At 43.8% G+C, this 24,323-nt stretch overlaps 1 protein-coding gene across 3 annotated transcripts in view; it reads right to left on the reverse strand.

Annotated features, from left to right (window-relative positions):
• PLG (plasminogen) overlaps positions 1-24,323 on the reverse strand; it is a 105,697-nt gene that overhangs the window by 18,004 nt on the left and 63,370 nt on the right. For 2 of the 3 annotated variants that reach the window (XM_015414657.1, XM_015414656.1), the window contains exons 5-12: positions 21,574-21,713; positions 15,596-15,716; positions 15,283-15,401; positions 14,613-14,775; positions 10,862-10,989; positions 9,385-9,559; positions 5,329-5,504; positions 568-716 (exon numbers count right to left, since the gene is read on the reverse strand). In XM_015414657.1, the coding sequence (XP_015270143.1) occupies positions 568-716; positions 5,329-5,504; positions 9,385-9,559; positions 10,862-10,989; positions 14,613-14,775; positions 15,283-15,401; positions 15,596-15,716; positions 21,574-21,713 (1,171 nt within the window). The remainder of the gene's footprint in view (positions 1-567; positions 717-5,328; positions 5,505-9,384; positions 9,560-10,861; positions 10,990-14,612; positions 14,776-15,282; positions 15,402-15,595; positions 15,717-21,573; positions 21,714-24,323) is intronic. The other variant, XM_015414658.1, reaches the window with a different exon arrangement.

Raw genomic sequence — 24,323 nt, forward strand, 5'->3', positions numbered from 1 at the left:
TCGCTCTTTCTTTCTCTCTTTCCTTCCTTCATTCCTTCTCTCTACTCTCTCTCTCTTTCCTTCCTTCTTTCCTCCTTCTGCTGCCCAACTCTAGTGAGAAGGGGTTTAAACTTTAAACCCCTCCTCTCTTCGCTTCCCCCCCCCCCAAGGGGAGGCTTTTGAAGATGCCTCCCCCCCTTTTCTTCCCCTTCTGACATCACTTCTGGTGATGTCAGGGGGCGTTGCATATGCTAATGATATAGTATGCTAATAGCCTAGTAGCTCATTAGCATACCATATGCTAATGAGCTCCTGCAGCTCTTTTTCTACGAAAAGACCCCTGCTCCAGGGAAACTGATCACTGTAGTTTAGAGATCAGTTGTAATTGTGGGAGCTTTCCAGGCTCAACCTGCACGTTGGCAGCCCTACACCGATGGGACCCAGAACAGCTTGGCTTCAGCACAGATACTGTGACACATGCCCTCCAACTTTACCCTGGGACCATGAGAAGTATCACACGTCCATGTTGTCCATTATTATATATTTCTTTCTGTTTCTATTTGATTCTGCTCTGTTAACAATACTTACATTTCTTTCCAGACCTGAATTTGGGTGAGTTCGTGGTGTGAAAAAATCATGCTTATGAGGTGACTGTGAACTCCATTCTTGACAAGTTTTGCCATTTGCTGTTTGTGCAGTCTTTCCACGGTAGTCTTTACCATTACCAGACCTGCAGTCTCCAAAGGAAGATAGAGAAGGATATGTCTTACACACAAGTCATAACCACACTATGCTTTTAAACTGGTTTCACAACCATTCCTTCTTGCCAAGAAATTTGAGATTCTACGGCCCTGGGCCGGATATCGCGTGGAGGAGGCGTGGCTGTTTGCCCCGGAGCGAAGTACCGCGCGGCAGCAGGATCAAACGTCCCGCCGAAGTCCCGTGGTTGGGGGGAGGTGCCGATCATAGTCACTCCTACGGCGTGACAAAGAAGCGGATCGGTGGGTTTTGTTTTTTTTTGTTTAACACAAGTGCTTGCATGCTCCGTTGGGTGCTTGTGCGCATTCCATGGAGACTTGGGGGAAAAAAACCTTTTCGCAATGGGACATGGGCAGGCACCCAATGCCACCGGAAACGTGATCAGACGTCTGCCCTTGCCCCGCAGTTTCCGGAAACTAGTACCTCGGAGGTACTAGTTTTTTACCCCGCATTTTTGGCGGGAAGCCTCTGGTGAGCCACGGGAGCTCTATGCTTCCCAGATGTGGCGCTGTGATCGCGCCCGGAAAATCCGCCTATCTTCCGTCCCTGTAGCATGGCTAATGCTCTGTGTGACCGCAGCCTACGTTCTGTTTTTTGGGTGGGGGGAATCCTGTAGTCCGTTTCTGCTTAGAAATGAGGAAAGATGAACACTTTTTAATGACTGAAAGCTGAAAATTTACAGAAGGGACCTGGAATACCCCCAAGGCATTCAAACCCCCTACAAGTTTTCCCACTATGGTGGATCCTGGCTATGTTGGTATTAAGCAACTGAGAAGATTATTGCCAACTCTGGGCTGGATATTCCTGGAGATTTGGGGGGGGGGGAACCTGGAAAGGCCAGGGTTTAGGTAGTAGAGGAACCTCAGTGGGGTATAATGCTATAGTAAGGTCCACCATGCAGAGTAACCATTTTCTCCAGGGGAACTGATTTCTGTGGTCTAGAGAGCAGTTGTAATTTCAGGTGATCTGTGTAGAGGTTTTCACTTGTATTTCCAGGAATAAGAGAAACGCTTGTTTGTTTGTTTTGTTAATGAAAATTAAACAGTCAGGAAGGGGGTTGGAATATCCATAAGACAGCCCACTCCCCACAGAGCATCTCTGACAATGGTCTGGTGTACATTGTGAATTAACATTTAAAGAACAGACTCCTCAATTTAAGTGCTTTCACCATGTATAATGTAGTGATCAATCACAAGGAGCCCTTCAGAAGTGTTACTAGTTGTTCTTTTTAACCCCACCTGCCTGACAGAAGGTCATTTTGACAAACAACTCCAAAGCCAACTTACCTGCTATTCTACTGCAGTAGCCAGCCAGGAATGAAGAAGAATCTTTTTTTATCTTCCTTCTCCTCCTCATGCACTTCAACATTGATAGAGGCACTCGGTGCACACTGGGAAATGTAGTTCCAAGTGTGACCAACAGTAGTGGCCTCAGTGACCGATAAAATAGGTGAGGCACCAAGGAAAGAGGAAAGGATGGAGACAGATTCTTCTTTACTTCTTCTTGGCTGGCTTGTTGGCCCAGCATTGCTGCTGTGAAGAAATGTACCCCCTCCAAGAGGTTTGAGATGAGCAAAGTCTCCCCTGTGCGTTTTAACAGGGTTTTCCCCCCCTCTGGGCAGACACCATGCTGGGAAGGAGGAAGTAGGTCAATGGCTTTCCAGGTTCACCTCAGCTACCTCTTAAGAGATACTAATGGGTCTAGCTAGAGACAATGAGATGGCCAAGCTCCCCCTTTCTCCCCACTTCCTCCTAACAGGGAACAGAGTTTTGGAAGACTTTAGGCTAGAACGGATCCAGGGATCATCTGCAGGAAGCAGCCCTACGAAATGCTTCTTTGACCCGGCATGACCTGGTCAGTGGGTGGAGAAACAGATATGATAAAACCTTCTTGCAACAGGAAGAAGTTCCCCCCCCCCGCATCAGTGCTGCATCCAGGAGCTCACACAGACCTTTCCACAGGCAAGGCAGCCTTTGACCATGTGCTGGCCTGAAGATCTAGAGGTAAAGGAACTCAATAGGGATCTGTAACATCCTAAGCAAAAGGAGCCTGTCCTATTTTAATATCAGATAGGGCATGTATAGAGAGAGGGGCACAGGATTTGTGTTTTTTCCAATTTCTTTTGGTTCCCTTGCTCAGTTTGGTGCTATGCTAAAAGTATGCTTGTAAACATTTTCTTTTTAATAAATACTTTATGACTTTAAGAAAATCCCCTACTCTGTAAGGTTCTGTGATTGTGATTCAGAGGAGATTGAAACAATCGAATATGTATTTCTCTATTGTAGTTTGTATGATGACATTCGGGAAGCCTATCTAGAAGATATTCTTAAGAATGATGCCAAGCAATCCGATGACAGAAGGTTGTATCGTTTATTGGCTTCACAAAATATAGCGGTGACTGAAGCGGTTGCCAAGTTCTGTGCCTTATAATGAGGAAGCTGTGTGTCAAATCCATGAACTGAATGGCGACTGTATGATTATGATCTATGCCAATAAAGGTTTTGAACTTGAACTTGAACTACTTTATGACTTTGGATGCTGACAGAGGTTGTCCATACCACACAGACCTCCACTGTCTCAGGCATGCTATTTTAAAAGGAGAACCAAGAGGAAGGAAGGCAGTTGGCCAGCAGCTATTCCTCCAGGGGTATACAAGGCCATAAACTGTCCCCATGGGGACCAGGTGCTGGGAAGCAGGAGACACAGAGGCAAGACTTCAGAACTTGGAAGGGAAGCTGGGAGTCCTGACCTTCCCAGCAGGCAGTTCCAAACAAAAGGTCAGGTGGTGGTGGTGGGTTACCCAAAAGTGGAAGAAAAGCCCTCCAGATGTGGAGAAACACCTAGGAGGGCAGGGTGGAATAGGCCTGTAGGCCAGAGCAGGCACGTTCTGCCACAGCTGCTATTACAGCAGAGTAGCTGCAGATGTTGGACAGAGGGAATGGGGATTCTTCTTTTGCATCCCAGCCAGAGAATAATCCTGGGAGCCAGAACACTAGCCTTTTGTTAACAGGCAGGTATTAAGTTTGTACTCTGAATCCAGAGAGAATGAATTTCAGTGACCTGAGTTCAAAAATTCAGGTCCATATCCTTTGAGCTTATTGCCTAAGGAATGCAGGACATGAGAAGAATTGTGAAAAGAATGTAATGATGAGAATATGGAACAAGAGAATAAAGAGAATAAAGATTCTCTTGGCAAGTCCTTCTGCTGGGTAGCTGATTGGTGGCTTGGGGGCAGGGCCTGGTGGTGGGGGACCCCCACCTCCACTGGGGGGGGTCTAGGAATCCTATGGCTTTGGCGGGGCCCAGAAACAACCCAGCAAGAACCTGGGAGGAGCCAGGCAGGGGAAGGCCTGGCTGTAGGCCTCCCAGGAACTGGCCAGTGAGAGAAAAGGGGGGGCAGTAAAGATGGAGAAGGAAATGGAGGGAAGAGGTGCTCCAACCCCTGGTCCAGATAATGGCTCAGACCATAGGGGCAGGGGCAGGAAGGTGGGGGCTGGGTCTTATTGGCAGGACAGGGAGGAAGCAAAAATGGTGGCTCCACAACCAGGCCAGGGCAGAGTAGAAAGGAGAAGTGTGCTGTATTTTGCTGTAGAAATTGAGTGCTGTAGACTCTGTGCCACCTCTTTCCTATTCTGAGGCCGGGGGGGGTGACCTAAAGCAGTACAATGGCTAAAGGCCAGAGGGTGGTACTGGTGAGGGAAGAGCCTCACAATTAGCAACGCTAATTATCACTAGTACATTCCTTATTTATTTCATCTGTCCTTTTCGCCTGGAACTTAAGACAACACAGATAAGACTCAAGGATGATTTTCCACTGAGGCACTGATCATCTTAGCTTCAGCAAAGTTGCTGCCTCATGATCCTTCAGGCCATGATGTGCTGATAGACATAAAGAATTCTGGGAATGTTCCAAAGCTGGAAACAACGAGATTTGATCAGGATGTTTACAACCTCAGCAAGATTATGAGCAGAATTAATTGAAGGGCTAATAGTGAAACCACTAAAAGGAAGAGTTGATCATACAGTCAGATCCTATGCATGGCACTCAGTTCATGAAAACCTGAAGAATCTTTGCAACCTTTGAAAGTTTTTGTTTGTGAAAGAAACAAGCTCTCCACTGAAAAACTGAAAGTAAACCAAAAAGATTAAACAATAATGAAGACTTAAAGAAGTTCATTCATGTAGAAATGTTCTGACACAAATAACATCCCCCTTTAAAAGTACAAAATACAGAAGAAAAATATACATCCTGTTCACCAGAAGAATATTTTATCAGATCTGCAGCTGATTTCATAATTACCAACTCTGAAGTCACAGCACTGTAAACACCTATCTCTTGATTTGGTGCCCTTATGCACAGGCCCTATAGAATTTAATGTACAATAAGAGATCACACATCATAAAATGTAACAGAGAAAATGATAACTGGCTGCAGATTTCTAAAGAACAGCTGGAAAACGAAAACCTAGTAAAGGATATAATTTCTCTGTTACTTTCTACAGTGTTTCAGAGCAATTATTAAAATTTCACTCTTTTTTATTTTGAATTCTGTAGCACTTCTGCATAAGGGGTTTACTTTTTGCTTGTTACCTGCATTTGGGGTAGAAGTCATACCAAGGTTTGGTGTCATTGTCGTCTGAAGTTGCTGCCTTTGATTGGTACATTTCTGTAGGTTACAGAACTCCCATCTGGTACTAGGATCAGTAGTGTAACACCAGGGGGCTTTATCACCGTCTGGATTTCTGCAGTAGTTCTTCCTCAGGTCTCTATAAACATAGATATAATGACACAGCACCATACAAGCAACTGTTGAAAATAACACCAGGGGGCTTTATCACCGTCTAGATTTCTGCAGTAGTTCCTCCTCAGGTCTCTATAAACATAGGTATAATGACACAGCACCATACAAGCAACTGTTGAAAATAACCTACTTGAAAATAGGAGTGGAGATGTTTAGTATACAGATAAACTGTCATTGAACAATTCCCCAATAAGGAACAATTTCCACCTCTGAAAACATGGTGTGAATCCATAGGAGCAGAGTGGTACTTCGTTATACTGTGGATGGATTGTGAACTATTGCTGCTCATGATATGTAATGGAACACAAGAAATGTAATGTATGGCATGTAAGTCAATATTTCAAAGAGAGCTCCCCCAACGTTCTGCAAGACATTGTCATCGAATTCAAAGAGCTACACATCAGAAACAAACTTTTAAAAATAGCTCGAGAAAAACAAGGTTTGCCCCTTGAAGACACATGCGTGTTTTTGTATGCTGACATCCTCCCAGAGATGCTGATTGCGAGACAAAGAATGCGTGAAACTGCAAAGACATTGTGAGAAAAGGAAATACCATATAGATGGCTAGCACTTGGCCATTTAGTGGTTAATTTAAATAACAAAACATTTATAGCACATAATTTGATGACAGGTAAAAAACTTATCAAGGCTGTTACTAAATTGAAAGAAGGAGGTGTGTGAAGGGAACAATATACTCTGGTGTGGATAGTTAGGCTACAGTGTAAGTAGGGGAAAACAATTGAAAGTAAGATTTATTAGTAAAAGAGTAGACTTGAACTCTAAACATGTTTAAGTAAGAATAGTTATCTGTGTGCATTGTTCGATTAGAGGGTTAGAGTCTTCAGTGTTATAATAGGGTACAATGGCTAAAGGCCAGAGGGTGGACTTTCAAAAGGCTTTTGACAAGGTATCTCTCCAAAGGCTCTTGGGTAAATTTAGCAGTCATGGGTTAAGAGGATGGGTTCTTGTATGGATTAAAAATAGGTTAAATGACAGAAGCAAAGATTAGAGATAAACAGAAAGTTCTCACAATAGAGGGAAGTAAACAGTGGGGTCCCACAAGGATCAGTACTGGGGCCAGTACTATTAGATTATTTCATAAATGCTCTGGAATTAAGGGTAAGTAGTGTGGCTGCCAAGTTTGCAGATGACACAAAATTATTCAGGATGGTGATAGCTAAGGATGACTATGAAGAGCTCCAGGAAGATGTCCACAAATTGGGTGAGTGGGTGACAATGTGGTAAATGAAGTTCAGCGCTGGTGAATGTAAAGTGATGCACACTGGGAGGGGGAATCCAATTTCAAGTATAAGTTAATGAGGTCTGAACTTGCTGAGAGTGAAAAAGATTTTGGGGTCATAGCTCAATGAAAGTGTCAGCCCAGTGTGCTGCAGCAATGAAAAAGGCAAACCCTGTGTTAGGGATTATTAAGAAAGGGATTGAAACACTTAAATACTTATTTAGATAACTAGCAAGGATAAAATTCAGATTTAGATAAACAATTAAGACAATATTTAGGTTTTTAGTATAGAAGTCTGTTCAACTGTTAAAGATGTATTCTTTTTTATCATTAATATAATATCGCTAATTTTAGGAGAGTTTTTGTTTATTCTTTAAAAAGAGAATCTAACTCAAAATTCGGTAATATTGGTGCTTTATTAATTGTTTCTATATTTGAATTATGTAATACATTTGGTAATACAATTCATAATATTTAACAATGAATCTATACTTTCCCCCTCCCCTTCTTCCCTTCTGTATCCCACCTTTTTTTCTTGAGAAAATAATAAAAATAATTTTAAAAGAAAGAGATTGAAATAAAACAGCTGATATTATAATGTTCCTGTATAGATCTATGATGTGGCCTCATTTGGAATACTGTATACACTGTATCTCAAAAAGGACATTGTAGAGATGGAAAAAGTACAGAAGAGGGCTACCAAGATGATTAGAGGTTGGGACACCTTTCTATGAGGAAAGGCTTTTCAGCCTTTTCAGTGTCAAAAAGAGACAACTAAGGGTGGGCATGAGAGAGTTTTATAAAATTATGGCTGGGGTAGAAAGAGTTGACAAAGAGAACTGTTTCTCCTCACTTCAAAAAGGATGTGGACAAAACCGAGAGGGTGCAGAAGACAGCAGCGAGGATGATCAGGGGTCTGGAGACTGAGCCGTACGAGGAAAGGCTAAGGGCCCTGGGGATGTTTAGTTTGGAGAAGAGGAGATTGAGGGGGGACATGATTGCTCTCTTTAAATATCTGAAAGGCTATCATTTGGAGGAGGGAAAGGAGCTGTTCCAATTGGCAGCAGAGGATAGGACCCGAAGCAACGGGTTTAAATTACATGCAGAAAGGTATCGGCTGGATAGTAGGAAAAACTTTTTCATGGTCAGAGTGGTTCAAAGGTGGAATCAGCTGCCTAGGAGGTGGTTAGCTCCCCTTCACTGACAGCTTTCAAGAAGAGGCTAGATGAATATTTGTCAGAGATGCTTTAGGTTGGTCCTGCATTGGGCAGGGGGTTGGCCTAGATGGTCTGTAGGGTCCCTTCCAACTCTATGATTCTATGATCCTCTGCCCAAAATACTGGAACTTGAGAACATCCAATGAAGCGGATGGGTAGAAGATTCAGGATGGACAAAAGGAAATACTTATTTCCTTATTAAGTGATTAAACTGTGGAATTCGCTGCCAGAGGATGTAGCAATGGCCACAGGCATAGACAGCTTTAAAAGGGGGTTAGTTAGATTCATGGAAGATAGGTCTATCAATGGCTACTAGCCATGATGACTAAAGAGAACCTCCATGCAGAGGCAGTCAATCTCTGAATCCCAGAGCCAGGAGGCAACATAAGAAGGAGAAGAAGAAGAGGAGGAGGAGGAGAGTGGATTTATACCCCACCCTTCACTCGGAGTCTCAGAGTGGCTTACAAACTCCTTTCCCTTCCCCTCCCCACAACAGACACCCTATGAGGTAGGTGGGGCTGAGAGAGCTCTAACAGAAACTGCTCTTTTTCAAGAACAGCTCTGACAGAACTATGGCTTGCCCAAGGTCATCCAGCAGCTGCAAGTGGAGGAGTGGGTAATCAAACCTGGTTCTCCCAGATTAAAGTCCGTGCATTTACCCACTACACCAAACTGGCCTCGGCTTCTGTACCCTGTTGTTGGCCATCCAGAGGAACTGGTTGGCCACTGTGTGAAACAGGATGCTGGACTAGATAGACCAATTGATTGATCCCTCAGGAGTCTTATAATGTTCTTATGGTATGGCATTTTAGGAGTAAGTTGTATTATTCAAAATAATGTTTATACAAATTTGCAATTAGGGGAATCATTCCTATGATTTAAAAACATTACACAGACACTGAACCATGGATTCTTAAGTATGATTACAAATCCTGTCCATTGAGCCCCATACATTTTCAGATCCTCAACACAATTTGGTTTGTTCCAGCAAAGCTCTTGTTATGTTCTTACTTTCCTCAAAATAATGGCTTGGTCAGTAATTGTCAATCCTGTCCCAAAAGGAAACAGGTACTGTCATCTGCAAGATCTGTCTTATATTTTTAATTGTATTGCAAAAGAATAATTAGTGCTTGGAACAAAGACATCAGCTTTGTGGGTTATCGTAACTGTTGCATGAGGTTTAGCAAATGTCCAAATGTCCAGTGTCCCAACAACAAGTATCAGATATGAAGATACAATTATTCCAAGCATTCAGTTGAGCTTTGTTAAAGGTGGGACTCTTGCCAAGATAAGCTTATTTCACATTGCTGATACGAAACCACTACTATTTACTCTCCCCACGGAAAATCCCTGTAAACTACTTATGAAGAAGGGTAAGGCAAACATACGCTTGTGGGAATTCCAATGGGGTTTTAGTGTGACGATGAGGCCTCATAGAGCTCCATGCCTGACACTTCTTTCCTGTGATGGTTGATGACATTGTGCCCCGGTAATGTTCACCATTGCCTTCATAGCAGTCTTCAATGGCTGCAGATTGCTCAGGAAGAACAACAGGAACTATTTCTATATTAAAATGAAACAAAAAAAACAACAACAACACACACACACAAATGTAGAACTAAGTAAAAAGACAACGCCCCATTTTCCTGGGGGCATCTTCTTTGTCTCCAGACATTCTATGGCTTTTCTTATTAATACCCTGATTCTATAGAATTATAGTGCAGTAGTACCATAAACAGGGATGGGCATGAACCAGGAAAATGTGGTTCATGGCATGCCTGGTTCACAAACCAAATTGTCACGAACTTTTAAGCCGCCAAATAAACTGGTTCCGTTCATGAGGTACATGACACATTAGAATGCTCCCTCACATCCTAGAGACACAAACTCACAGGAGATCTATGGCTGACTCTTCTCTACCTGCCTTCCAAGTTTGGTGAGGATTGGATTTACAGGGTTTGAATTATGCCCCCCTCCCAAAGAAGATGCCCCCAGGAAAGTGCCTTCTGGGGAAACAACAGGTGGTCATTCTGACAGACGCAGGTTCAGGAATGTATAGAATAGATCCTGTGCAAGCTAGAGACATCAAAGCTGCAGAGAACTTCCCATGGATGCTCCTATACAAGCCCTCTAAGTCCCCCCCATTGCTTTGAAGTTTGGTAAACATTTAGATTGAGCAGAGACAGTCTGTCTAGAAACGTATCCATTCACAAACCAGCACAAACCACCATAAACTGCTTGAAAGTTTGTGGAAACTTTGTGCCAGTTGACCTGCCATGAACTTGAGTTTGCAAACAATGAACCGGCTAAAATTCATCACGAACTTTAATTTGTGAGCTGGTTTGTGCCCATCCCTAAACATAAACATTGAGAAGTGTTCTGAAATAACACAGGGTCAAAATAAATGGTGTGGACACATCCAATGCAACTGCATCTTTTCTCAGTGCATGCTGTCCTTCCCACAGCTGATAGCGGATAGATGACATGCTTTAAGTTTCTGTGACAATACAGTATTTAGTAGGACAACTCAATCCAAATTTATTTATTATTCTGATTTTGCATCTGGGTTGTCAATATAATGCAAGGTGGCTATCTTAAGCAGAATAGTAAATTTGCCTTGAGAGATAAGACACTTTTGCTTTTGATTTACTATAATTCTGACTATCCTTTGTTCACATAAGAACAATTTACAAATGCAGTAAATACAAAACACCTAATAAAATGTAATACATAAAACCCTACATCTGCTTTGATTCCAGATATTAAAGCTGGAGGATTGATCTTGTTACCTAAACTGTTTGTTTAAATCTCAGAATGGTTCATTCTCTTCCCACATCACAGATGCACGCATGCAGTTTTTCTTACCAGTAGCTGCTGCTGTGCTATGACAATTAGGAATATTGCAGTATTCCCATCGTTTGTTGGGGTTTGCGGTGTAGCACCAAGGTGAGGTCTCTCCGTCAGGGTTTCTACAATAATTTTCATCTAAAGCTCTAAAACAGAAATAAAACTACTTACATTCAAACACTTCCTTGATGTTCAAACTGTTTTTAATGGTCTCAATAACAAACTAAAATACACTGTCATGTGCTATCTATTTTGATGATTGATGAGTCAGGTGCAGTGGTTAGAATGTCGGACTTGGAACTGGGATGACCAGGTTCAAATCTGTCACTCAATCATGGAAGCCCATCACAATCTTTCAGCCTAACCTACCCTCACAAGATTGTTGTGAGCATTAAGTGCAGGAGAGGGGAATGATGCAAAAAGCCATTTGAGGCCTCAATCAGAGATAAAAAATGGGAGATAAATAAAAAATAAGCATAAGTGTCACGATTGGTGTCACTCCCTGGCTCTGAATATCCCATAGCCGTGGTGAGACTCGTCCGGACTCAGAAACAAACACCTCAGAAATTGAACGTGCTGGGTGTTTGCGCCACACGCCAGCTACCATTTCCAGCCAAATCATCTCTCTCTCACCCGTTCTCTCTCTGGGTTGTCACGATTTGCCGGATTCCTCCCCGGTGTTTCTGTTTCTTTCTTTTTATTGCAATGTTACATTCATCACCCTTCCCCATGTGCTCCCCATCAACCTAGTTCCCCAATCTGCTCTCCTCGTCCCACGTGTGTTCCCAATCTCAGTGTTCTACCCTTAGTGCTCTCGCCTTCGTTAACTCCTGGAGCCTCAGGTTGCGGGGAAGTATCTACCCGGCTGGCACCCATATTGAAGGGTAAGATTCCTCGGTCTCTCACCAGAGCGCGTCCTTTCCTGCCTGGCAGGGGTTTCTGACCACTGCCTTCCTGGTCCCCAAATATGCCTCCCGAACCCCGTTCCTCGTTGGGCAGCTTCAAAGAACTCGGCGCGTATGTGTGTATGTGTGTATTTATCAGTCCATCCATTCATCTTTATCCTGCCGTGGCTCCAAGGAGCTCAGGGAAACATATGTACTTCTCTCGCTTCCCTCCCCCACAACAAACATGGTGACTGGACCAAAGTCACTGAGATAGCTTTAAGACTAAGTGGACCTCAATCCCATGTCTCCCCAGTCTTAGTCCAACACTTTAACTGCTACATGACACTGATTTTCCAGCCACTGACACACGAGATGTGTAGTAATAGTAGTAAGTTTATTGTATATGGCCATTGGCTGTTACAATATAAAATATAAATACACAATATAAATTTAGGGTTCAAAAGTACTGTTCTAAAAACATTGGTGCAAGTCCCGGGTATTTGCAAAAGATCTGGATGAGTTGTCAGGCACAGAGTACCATGAGATGATGATGTTATAAAACTCAATGTGAGTTTTATCATTACTTAGTAAATCTAAGTAGCTGATTTTGCTACATGTTTCATTTGGAAGCTGTTGAAATTTCGGCATTGATTTCAAGATTGCTAAGTGCACTCGGGCCCTTAGTGATCGAATACCTGTTTCTGCCCTCATTAATGACGCAGGCGAACCCTTGGGCAGCGCCAATAACCACCTCAGGAAAAGATTTTACACTGTCTCCAGGCTGGTCAATATTTGCTCCTTCCAACACCAAAGTTCTATTCTGTACAACAGATGAGATACTACTTTGGTGATAAAGAGCTTAACAGCTGGATCTATTAAAAAGCCCCCTTTAGTCGATAAAATCTCAAAATTACTCCCAGTAACAATTCAATGTTTTGCTAAATGTTAGACCCAAATATTTGTACATCTTACATTGTTCTATTGGGACACCTTGGATATTCCATACATGTTTTTTGGGTCTTTTACAGAATACCACCACCTTGGTTTTGGAGTAATTAATAGATAGCCTCTCCTCCTTACAATAATCTCCCAAACTATATAAGATTCTCTTTAGACCAATTCTTGTTAGAGAGAATAGAACCATGTTGTCTGCATAAAGCAGTAATGATATTTTTTGTTGACCCAACTTAGGGTGGTACAAAGTCTGGACTGCTTAGTATGGGGACAATGTCATTTATATATAAGTTTAAAAGTGTAGGAGCTAGTACACAGCCCTGCTTTACTCCCTTTCCCATTGGAATTTCTCTGCTTAGAGAGCCAGAGGTGCCTACTCTTATCCTTGCATAGGTATCTTGGTGAAGTTCTCTCAGTAAGTACAGCAACCTCTTATCTATGTTGGTCTTCAACAGCTTAGCCCAAAGTCTCTCTCTAGCAATTGAATCGAAGGCCGATGCCAGATTGACAAACACTGCATGCAGAGCTTTAGTAGGGCCCAACATTGCTGATTTGGCCAGTTGGTAAAGGGTATAGCAGTGGTTTATTGTCCCTAGGCCTTTCCTAAAACCTACTTGATGAGGATGTATAAAACTATTGTCGAGGATCCAGTCCTCTAATTTCGTCAGCAGGTACTTCCCATATAGTTTGGACGTCATGTCTCAGAGGCTTATAGGACGATAGTTTTAGGGGGATGACCTGTCCCCCTTTTAATGAATAGGGACCACAATACTATGTTTCCACCCTAAAGGGAATGTGCCTGAATTGTTGATTTGGGTAAATAGCTTGGTCAGTACCAGGATCCACCATCCAGGGAAGGACCTGATGAGGTCAGTTGGAATCAAGGAGGTCAGTTGGAATCAAGTCCTGCCCTGGGGATTTCCCAGGGACTAGGGTAGAAATAAGACTTTCAATTTCAGAAACTGTTACTGAGGGCCATTCAGGTAAAGGTTCCCAGTCAACAGCGGTAACACAGACATGTGTAACATAATTCTCTGAGAAACAAATTTTGAGTCCAGTGGCACCTTTAAGACCACCAAAGGTTTATTCAAGGTATGTGTGCATGCACACTTTTTCAAATACACTGGAATGGAAGGTAACACTTCAAAGTTATCGACAGGCTGAACAGCAAATTAGCATGTAACATGATGAAGATGTTTTAAGATATGCAAAGACAAAATAACAAGCTAAGGTTATAAGGTCAACTGTTGTTTTGATTTAATTAAGGGGGCAAAACAGTGAGGCAATAAATATGTCAAAATAGGGAGATAAATCTGTGAGGTATCCTTTCAAATTGTGGGAAGTAAACTGCTATGTTTTCAGGTTGACCCTCGTATCTACTTTAAGGGGTTTGTGGAAAGATACCACATACATTTAGCAGCAGTAGTAGTACCAGCAGCAGTATTGTTCCACTTGCAGACAGAGATCATAAAGTTTTTGCAAAGTTCAGAATACCACTCTCCATTCTAAGTTCAAATACCAACACACATCAGCTTTTTGGTGGGAAAGGCAGAACATATACAAAACAACACTGCAGCTGCATCCAAACATTAATGGCTATTGCTCTATCATTGCAACTGGATTTTCTAGACAATCCAGTTGTGAATGACTGCTTTAGAACAATAATAGTGCAATATCCAACAGTGTGTGGAGGCAGCCTGTAATTTGACAGCTCCTTTGATATTAAAATGAAAGGTGGTTAGTGCATTTGCAACATAATTCAGTGGTTGATGAGAACACCTGTGCAACGTCTCTCCCACTGCGGAAAAGAAATACATAATGGGCTGTAATGGGGTGTTTGAAACTAGGCCTCTCATAGGTTGTACCGTGTTAGTTACCGCACACAGTATTCAACAAGACTCAAAGTATAAGGTGTCTGTTTAACTTACTTGCAAGGATAGTTCTCAGGAGTCCTACTATGTTTGTGGGGTTCCTGGGCACTCCAGGGTTGGCATGCAGTTCCTGATACTGTGACAGATACTGTGCCTCGGTAGTCCTCCCCATTTTTCACAAGGCAATGACGCCCAGGGCCAGATGTTGGTGGGGGCGTAGCTATATCAGAAAAGAGAAAAGCAAAGGAAACCAGCCTCTTCAGAAAACATAAAATGATACAGCAAAAATATGTCCTCAGTAGAACTTCATTCTTAACTTGTTCTGTACCCGTTAGGCTATCAAAAAGCTACTTTAAGCTTTAAGAAGCAAAATGACATTCCCTTAAGCTGTAGGGCAATGTTTCCCCGAAAATAAGACCTACCCCAAAAATAAGCCCTAGCAGGATTTCTATGCATTTGTGGTATAAGCTCTAGTGTGTCTTCTTGAGAAAAAATGAATATAAAACAGTGTCTTATTTTCGGGGAAACACGGTTATAGTTTTCAGAGAAAACTCGTTCTCTTAAAAGACATGGCTTCACCACAGCAAATTGCAATGAATAATCCAAATTATTCATTTATTTATTTATTTATTAAATTTGATTTACTGGTCCGCCCTTCCCTACAAGCAGGGATCAGGGTGGCTTACAACAGAATAGTATACCAAAAAAAAGAAGAAGTCAAACTTACCGCAACGTGGAATATTACAAAATTCCCAGCGTTTAGTCACACTGGTGGTGAAACACCAAGGACGAGGCTCCCCATCAGGATTACGGCAATAATTCTTCCTCAGATTCTTTTCTGGAAAACTGAACATTACATTTCAAAGCTGAAACTTCTCTCCACTGATGTTCATGCCCACTCAAGTAAAAACTGGAGTTGCACATTCCTAAAACGTGCCTAAGTGGGTGGATTTCATGCACATCATGTCCCCAGAACATAAAGAGTTGCATGCTCAAAGGACTCTTGCACAGCTTCCATTTGTTTGAATGACATGACTCACTTTGAAGGGTAATATCCATGACTGTGAGGTTCTTGAGAATCCCAGGCCTGGCATTCAATTCCAGATTCTGTTTGGGAGACTTTGCCTCGATAGTTTTCCCCACTGCAGTGCATACACAGGTCTGTCAACAAAAGCATTTTTAGTCATACAATTAGTTCTGTTCAGCTTATTATTTGTGCTATGAGCTATAGGCAGGGTGGATCCTCATCCTTCTTGCTGCCACAAATGATGTACTATACAAAGAACCAGTGACTAGCATTATATGGGCACGGCAGCTTCTGGAAAATGAATTGTTCAGTTCATATCAGCACTGCATCAATGGATATACCCAAGCTAAATCAAAGGAAATGTAGAGATTCCTATTGTCCTCCTGCATTTTTAAGGTATGCTATGCATCCAGGGAGTTAAGTACAAATATGTTGTTCATGGGTACCTGTACAAAACCTTTTGTATTATGGAACTGTTCTACTTCTATGCTTTTTTTAACCATGTGTTTTGTGTAATTGGGTTTTCTGATGTGGATATTTTATTACTGTAGTTGTCCTTCAGCCTCTGATTCATGTCTCTGGTTAGCCAACCCCCCACCCACCCCATCCCAGAATGTTCTAAAGTGGGACAACGTAGAATTCCAAGGAAATTCCGAGGTCGAATTATGGTACATAGAAGCTAATGTTTTCTAGGAGTGTAGTATGTACACGCTAGAGTTTTTCGAGCATTAGATTAAAATCATTTATGCAGCACAATTGGTGGCTAGAGTGAACATTTTGATTTCTCGCTTTCTTACAGTTTTCATTTCTAACCACACATCACTGTCAATATTCTGAAAGAATTCGGACATTTGCAAAAAGCAAAATAAAAACTCAATCCTGATCTAAAATCATGTTCAACAGGTTATGTTCTATCATCACTATTTTCAATAAGAGCATGATTATGAAATCAGCAAAACTGAGCAGTTTTTACATATTTAAATGATTTCCCAGGTATGCAGAAGGACATGACATTGTAAATTAATGTAAGGGAAAACTAAAAAGAAAACCTTCTACAATAAGGCCTGATGAGGATTGAGTATGAGGATTGAGCATGAAATGTTGAGAGTCAGTAAAAGATGGCAGGGTGGGAGGGGAGGCTGCTCAAGCTCTTGAGAACTTATACAGTCCTGGAGAACAGAATTATGTGTATGACACTGCAGCTGGGAAGTGAAACTGGACAGCAAGTTTGCTTAGCTGTATATACAGCTCATACTTAATATCCAGACTCGCACCTCAGGATAATATTGCCCTAAAGAACAGTAGTACATTTAATATCTTGCCAAAAAGATTTGGTTGGAAACATTTAATGCAAAGTTGATTAGACTGATCACTGGAAGTCACATAGATCAAGATTCAATCCAATGAGATGTCTAAAAGGAGAAAAAAAACCAATTCAATGACCAAACCCAATTACATCAGAGTTTGAGACCATCATTTGAATCATGGTCTCCTAAATCCTAGTCTGATGCTGTAACCGACACAGGCCCATTTTTTAAGCCAATAGTTTTCAATACTATTTAGAGACAGTTGGGCAGGGGTCATTTCGTAGAAAAAGAGCTAGGGGGACTCATTAGCATAACTCATTAGCATATGCCACACCCCCTGACATCACCGGAAGTGTGTCCTCCCCACAGCCGGCGGCGACCTCCAGCGGGCACCAGCAGGGAGCTCCAGGCCCCAACCTCCCGCACCTCACCCGGGGGGATGGCGTCCCCCCGCGTCCCCCCACAAATGACCCCTGCAGTTGGGTAAAAAAGACTGAAGGATGAAAAGAGATCCCCATGGAAACATTTAATAAACAAAATGGTACGACAATTCATTGTGCATAGGAATACATGGAAGCCTAAAGAAGAGAACAGGCTTATCTAGAGATGGTAGTAGGTAAGGCACAGCTTCTGGGCTGCTGGTTGACATGGACAGAGGCATTTAGAGGCATCTGGCTGCATTGGATGAGTACAAATCCCCTGGGCCAGATCATGTGTACCTGAGAGTGCTCAAAGAACTTTCTAGAGAGCTTGCAGAGCCTTTGTCCATCTTCTAGTAGTGTGTGTGAACAAGATCTTGGGTATGGGTGGACTATAAGCTAAATATGAGCAGACAGTGTGATCCAACAGCAAAAAAGGCTAATGCAGTCTTGGGGTATATCAACAGAGGCATAACATTTAAATTGCAAGATGTCATAGTCCCACTGTACACTGCATTGGTCAGGCCACACCTGGAGTACTGTGTGCAATCCCGACAGCCTCATTTCAAAAAGGATGAGGACAGAATGAAGTGGGTGCAGAACAGAGGGAGAAAGACGAGCAAGGGCCTGGAGACCAAGCCCTATGAGGAAATGCTGAGGGATCTGGGAATGTTCAGTCTGGAGAAGAGGAGGTTAAAAGGGGGTATGATTGTTCTCTTTAAAAGAGGGCAGAAAGGTGCTCCTGATGGCAGCAGAGGATAGGACTCACAATAATGGGTTTAAATTACAGGCAGAAAGATACCAGCTGGATACTGGGGGGGGGTGTTTTTTACACCAAGAGTAGTTCAGCAGTGGAACTCACTGCCTAGAGAGATAGTCAGCTCCCCCTCTTCAAACAGCAACAGGACAAATACTTGTCAGGAATGCTTTACGCTGATCCTGCATTAAGCAGGGGGTCAGACTAGATGACCTGTACGGCTCCTTGCAGCTCTATGATTCTATGGTCCTTACTTGGAGACCTGGCCAAGAAAGGCCTGCTATATTATTTACTTATTTATTTAATTTAGGATTTTTTATGCCATGTCATTTTCTTGAGGTGACTTTGAAACAATGTAACAATATTAAAAGAAAGCCATGAAAAACAAGCCACTGAACATAAACAGCGTAAACACTATCCATAATACAGAAGGAGACTATTAAAAGGCTGGAAAGATAATAACCCCAAATTAATAGTCCGGGTAAAAATATGTGTTTTGGCCTGCCACTTAAAAGAATGTAAAGTAGGCATCAAGTGAGTCTCAGGGGGAAGGGCACTGGAGAGGAGAGGTGCCACCACAGAAAATGCCCTCCCTGTAGTTGCCACTGACCTCACAGAAAGCAGAGCTTGATAGTCAGATTATCAATGGCAAGCTGGCCAGTACAGGCAGATATGGCCCCAAGCAATTTGTTTGTTTGTACAAGCAATCTGTACCCCACCTTTCTCACCAATGGGGTCCAAAACAGCTTACATCTTTCTCCTCTACTCCAATTTATCTTCACAACAACCTTGTGAGGTAGGTTGGGCTGAGCAAGTGTAACTGGCCCAAGGTCACCCAGCAAGCTTCCATGGCATGAGTAGGGATTTCAACCTAGGGTCTTAAATGTTAGACCCAGAACTTTTAATTGTTCCTGGAAACAAATGAGTAACTAGTGCAAATCTTTCAACACAAGGGTGATACAATCCCTGTAACCATTCCCTGACAATAGTCTGGCATTATATTTTGGATCAATTGAACTTTCCAGGCTGTTTTCAAAGGCAGCCCCATATACAATGTATTACAATAATCTAATGTGAATGTCTTCATGGCCAGATCACGCTTTTCAAGGGATGGTCATAGCTAGAGCTGGTAGAAGGTGTGACGTACTACCAGCCTCCAACTGTATGCCAGAACCCAGTAGAACCCCAAGCTCTGAACCTGCTCCTTCTCTGCAGTCTCCAAGCAGTTTCTCCATTGGCCAGTAGCACTTCAGGCTGGACTGAGCTGGGATTGATATCATGTTATTATGAAATGGGGTCTTTTCCTAGAAAAAGAGCGGCAGGAGCTCATTAACATATGGTATGCTAATGAGCTACTAGGCTATTAGCATAATAGCTCATTAGCATATGCAACGCCCCCTGACATCACTGGAAATGATGTCAGAAGGGGAAGCAAAAGGGGGGGAAGGCATATTCAAAAGCCTCCCCTTCCCTTCCCTTGGGGGGGTGGGACGAAGAGAGATGGGGTTTAAACCCCTTCTGACTAGAGTTGGGCCGCAGAAGGAGGAAAGAGGGAAGGAAAGAGAGAGACAGAGTGTAGAGAGAAGGAACAAAGGAATGAAAGAGTGAAAGAGAAGGAAAGAAGGAACAAAAGAGGAAAAGAAAGAGAAGGAAAGAAGGAGGGAAAGAAAGAAGGAGGGAAAGAAAGAAAGAGCGAGAAGGGAAGGAGGGAAAGAGGTAAAGCGAGAGAAAGAAGAAGGAAAAGAGAGGAAGAAAGAAAAGGGAAAGATTTAAAGAAAAGGAGGGAAAGAAAAGGAAAGGGGAAGGAAAGGAGGGAAAGAAAGAGGGCAAAGAGATGGGAAGAAGGGGGAGGCTCTCCCCCCCAACCACCCCAATCAAGCCTCCGCCACCCTCCACAGATCTCTCACTTACCCTGGGAGGCGGCGGGGGCCCTCTTCTGGCCTCCACGTACCCCAGGAGGAGGCGGGGGGCCCTCTTCTGGCCTCCCACGAGCCGCAGCGCTCCGATGCTGGCCCTGGGTGGCGGTGGGGGGCCCTCTTCTGACTTCCCACGGGCCGCAGCGCTCTGACGCTGGCCTGGGGAGGCTGCGGGGGGCTCTTCTGCCCTCCCAAGGGCTGCAGCGCTCCGGCGCTGGCCCAGGGACGCAGTGGGGGGCCTCTTCTGGCCTCCGACGGGCCGCAGCACTCCGGCGCTGGCTCAGGCAGGTGGCGGGGAGGCCTCTTCTGCCCTCTGACAGGCTGCAGCGCTCCGGTGCTAGCCCAGGGAGGTGGCAGGGGGCCTCAGCGTGGGGAGCTGGGGGCGGGGCTTGCTGCCACCGCTATTTGTTCCAGTGCCTGGGCTCCCAGAGCGGCGCTCTGGTGCGCTCCGGCCTCAAAAGACCCCTGATTATGAATCATGGGACATTGTAAGTGATGAAAATGTTTTTCTTTCTTATCCTGTCCTTATATATAAACATGTTTTCGCATGGCAAAATTCTATGCTTCCCAAAATCAGTTGGCTGCCTGAACTGCCCATCAGAAGGTGTGCCTGAGTCCTGCCCACAGAGCCAGCTCCCGCCAAAACTCCAATCTGAACAGTTTACTTCAGCAGCCAAGCAGCCATTTGCCTGACCAGTGTTCTTCAGCCTTCAGGAGAAGATCAGCGGAGGAGCAGCCGCGGCCGTTTGCCTGCCGACCATTCTTTAGCCCTTGGGAGAGCCTTGCAGCAGGTATGGCCCATCTTCCCCCCCAGCTAGAGTCTGAGGTGAGCCGATGGGGCCTGCCTGGGAGGGGAGGGCTGTGGCCGGCCTACCTGGGTCGGAGGGACCTGTCTGGGGGGTGGGGTTGGGAGGCCTGCAGCAGCCTACCTGGGCCGGCGGGGCCTGTGGGGGGGGAGGCCCACGGCTCGCCCACCTGTTTCCCTGAAACCATCCTGCCCTAAACTATGTTGCTGGAAAACATTCCTCAGCCACACTTCTCTACCATAAATGACAACTTTCAAACATATAGACATTTCACAACACTCCTTTCCAAAGACTCCTCCTTCTCATTCCCACGTAACCTACTGAGATAATGACCACTCACTTTCAATCCATTTTCCCTTGAGACCTCTGCTCTAACAGAGTGGACAGTGCGACCACAACCACACTGAATAACACGGACATCCAACATAAAATGACTTTGCAGACTGCCCCATTGTTGACACTACTCCACAGACCCCTGTGTGCAACATTTTCTGGCCCACATTGTGTGACCTTGGGCAATGGCTATTGTGTAACATAAGGTATGTGAGACTTTACTTCCACATTTGTATCTTACACTTACAGACTGCTAATATTTACTTTACCTCCTTCCAGCCTATGCATTTGTTACACATCACATCTTTCTAGAGCTTGTTGTATTGCTTTCACATTGGGCTTTACTGCTAGTTAAAAATATTACCAGATGGGTGCTAGTTAAAAATATTACCAGATGGGTACTTAAATAGTCATGCAAAACTAAAATTCTGGTGATTGCAACCTCAGCCATACCTTCACATTCTGTGATGTTACAATAATCATATCTGGTTCCACGGTCTGTTGTGTAGCACCAGGGACCTTTCTCATCATTATCAGGATTTCTGCAGTAGTTTTCTTCTAATCCAGCGTCAGGATAAGTATCAGGTGAATAACTGAAAGGGGGAGTGGAGAAGGCAAAGTCAGAATTTTATTACAGGTCACACATTTCCCCAGGGTTTTCAAGTGTATATAAGTAAACATGTCCATTATATAATGCGGTCCATATCCAGATAAATTTACTGCTGATTAAATGCTGTTTCTACTGAAACTAGTGGAAGAAATTCTAGTCATAACCAATGTTCCCTCTAAGCTGTGGAGTCTTGTGAGCAAAAATTCTACTTTGTGCGCTATTGGCTTTATAGTTGTGAGCGAGCGATTTGGCTACTGCATGAATTAGTTTGCTCTGGAGCTGTCTTTCCTGAGCTAAGACAAAAATGTGTGAGCTGGAGGCTAAAAAACTGAGCTAGCTCACACTAACTCAGCTTAGAGGGAACACTGGTCATAACTGACTCAAATCCCTTTGCTTTTAATGGGACTTTAGTCACAATTAACTTTACCACTAAGCTATGGCACCTCTCAGTCCAGGTTGAGCATATATTTTGCATGCAGTTCAATCACCAGCAGTTAAGTGACTGTTCCCATCTGACCCTTTCCTTTTTGTCTGTTCTCAAGCAGCTCTGGTGAAGGTCCAGCTACACGTGATGTCTTCCTTGGCTCCTTTGTGGGTTTGCCCAATCAAATGTGTATTGCATATTCTCAGGCACACATTGTCCTGATTTGGTTCAGGACCAGAGCGTGTGAGGAATGGAAACTTAAGCTTCCCCCTCATGCTTTTTTCTTATCTAAAATGGATCGGAAGGCACTATTTTCCTTGCTGGGGAAACATAGGTGTACCCAATTAGTACATGCAGAACGCCTTTAAAAAAGTATTCTCTTAGGGAATACAAACTAGGCAATGATTAAATGTTAAGAAGTGGCTAATAGCCCGTGCGTGGCAGATAGGAGTGTGCATTTGGGTATATTCGAGCTGAAAAAACACCCCCAAAATACCTTACCATTATTTTTCATGTATTTTTCAGCCAAATACACATCAGAGAATCTGATTGGCTATCCTGCATCGCCAATCCCAAACACCCCCCCACACACATTTTTCTGGTTTTTTTTGGGGGGGGGGGATATCCAGGAATGCAAAAAGGAATGCCAAATAGCAGCAGTTAAGGGGCTGCAGAGTTGCCCTCTACCCTTTCCCCACCTTTTACACTGGTTTCCAGGAAAACAGGAGGGGGGAGGTGAGGCATCTCTACAAGGAAATGGTAAATCACCTTAGGAGGAGCTGTAATGCTTTTTGGCCAATCACTACAGTGGTTTTGCAAGGTTGTTGGCTTCAAATGTAGAGTCCAACAACTTTGTTTCCCCTCCCCCCATACCAGGTTTCCCAGGGAACAGGAGGGAGGAGGAAAGGAGCAGTGGCAAACAGGATGGCATGTTAGGGGCAGCAGTGTTCTTTGCCCACTCAAATAATTGTTTCATGGCTGTTTTCCCTCCAAATTCTTCTAAGCATAGGCAAAGAGCATAAAAGCAGGGCTTGGCTGAGCTAGACTCCATTTCAGAGAGAGGTTTGGCGAATATACAGTGCTGGCTTTGACTACATCGGCTGCTGCTCTGAGCTTGGACTCCTGCTGCTGCCTGTGAGAGTGACTCTGCTGTGGAGTTTTGGATCCTACCCTGTCTATCTGGAGAAGACAGCAACTGGTTTGAGACTCAACATTTTTTTGCAGTTTTCTTATAGTAGTTAGTTCAGTTCTTTGGGCCTGCTGGTAGGTTGTTGGGGGGGTGGGGTGGCAAAGACCTCAGGCCATTTTTGGTTCTTTCTGTTTAGTTCTTTGCTTCAGCTTGCTGCTTTTGTGGAGATGCTTTAACTTTTTCATTTTTGGTTCTTTTTTGAGTTCGTATGTTTTTGTGGAGGGGGTTCTGCTTGTTTTTTCTTCTTCTCCAAAAAAAGCTATTTTACATGGTTTTTCTCTCTTTTTTACCATCCATTGCTCCCCCCCTTATCTTTTTTTGGGGTGTTATGTATTGACTTGAATGTAAATACTGACATGCGAATCGTCTCATTGAAACTCTATGTTAAGCTTCAGCCTGGGCTAGGATCCTAATGTAACCAATAGGAGTCCTAGCCCAGAGAGTGTCTACCAATCACGCTGTAAAGCGGGACCGCTTGTGATTGGGCATTATATCTTCAACCTCATAGGTTGTTTTTTGTACAGCGGGTGTGGCTACACTAGCCGGGAATGTTTAAATACAGAGCAGCCAGTGCTTGTCCTTTGGCTCGAGTGGTTCGAATGATGGTTCTGGCTGGCGATCGTAACTAAGCTGAAGAATAAACCGCAATTCTTACTGAATCACTCTCCGACTCTTTGTTAAGCGCACGACTTAACAATTGGCGACGAGGATGGGATGCTAGTGCGGGTAGGCAGCCCCGCTAGAACGGACCCCATGTCGGACAACGAGGAGATCGCCGAGGCTGGCCAGCCACAGGTTCCACCCGCTCTGGTGGCTCCGCCTGTGCGCATAACGATGGCCGCGAGCAGCCAGAAGTTCGAATGCTTCGACCCGGCAACTGAAGACTGGGACTCTTACCTCACGAGGTTTGAGTTCCATCTGGAGGCGAATGATATCACGACGGAGGAGAAGAAGAGGGCGACTCTACTCAGCTCGTGTGG

Source organism: Gekko japonicus, unplaced genomic scaffold (genome assembly GCF_001447785.1).
Source record: "Gekko japonicus isolate JY-2015 unplaced genomic scaffold, Gekko_japonicus_V1.1 scaffold993, whole genome shotgun sequence".
NCBI lineage: Eukaryota > Metazoa > Chordata > Lepidosauria > Squamata > Gekkonidae > Gekko > Gekko japonicus.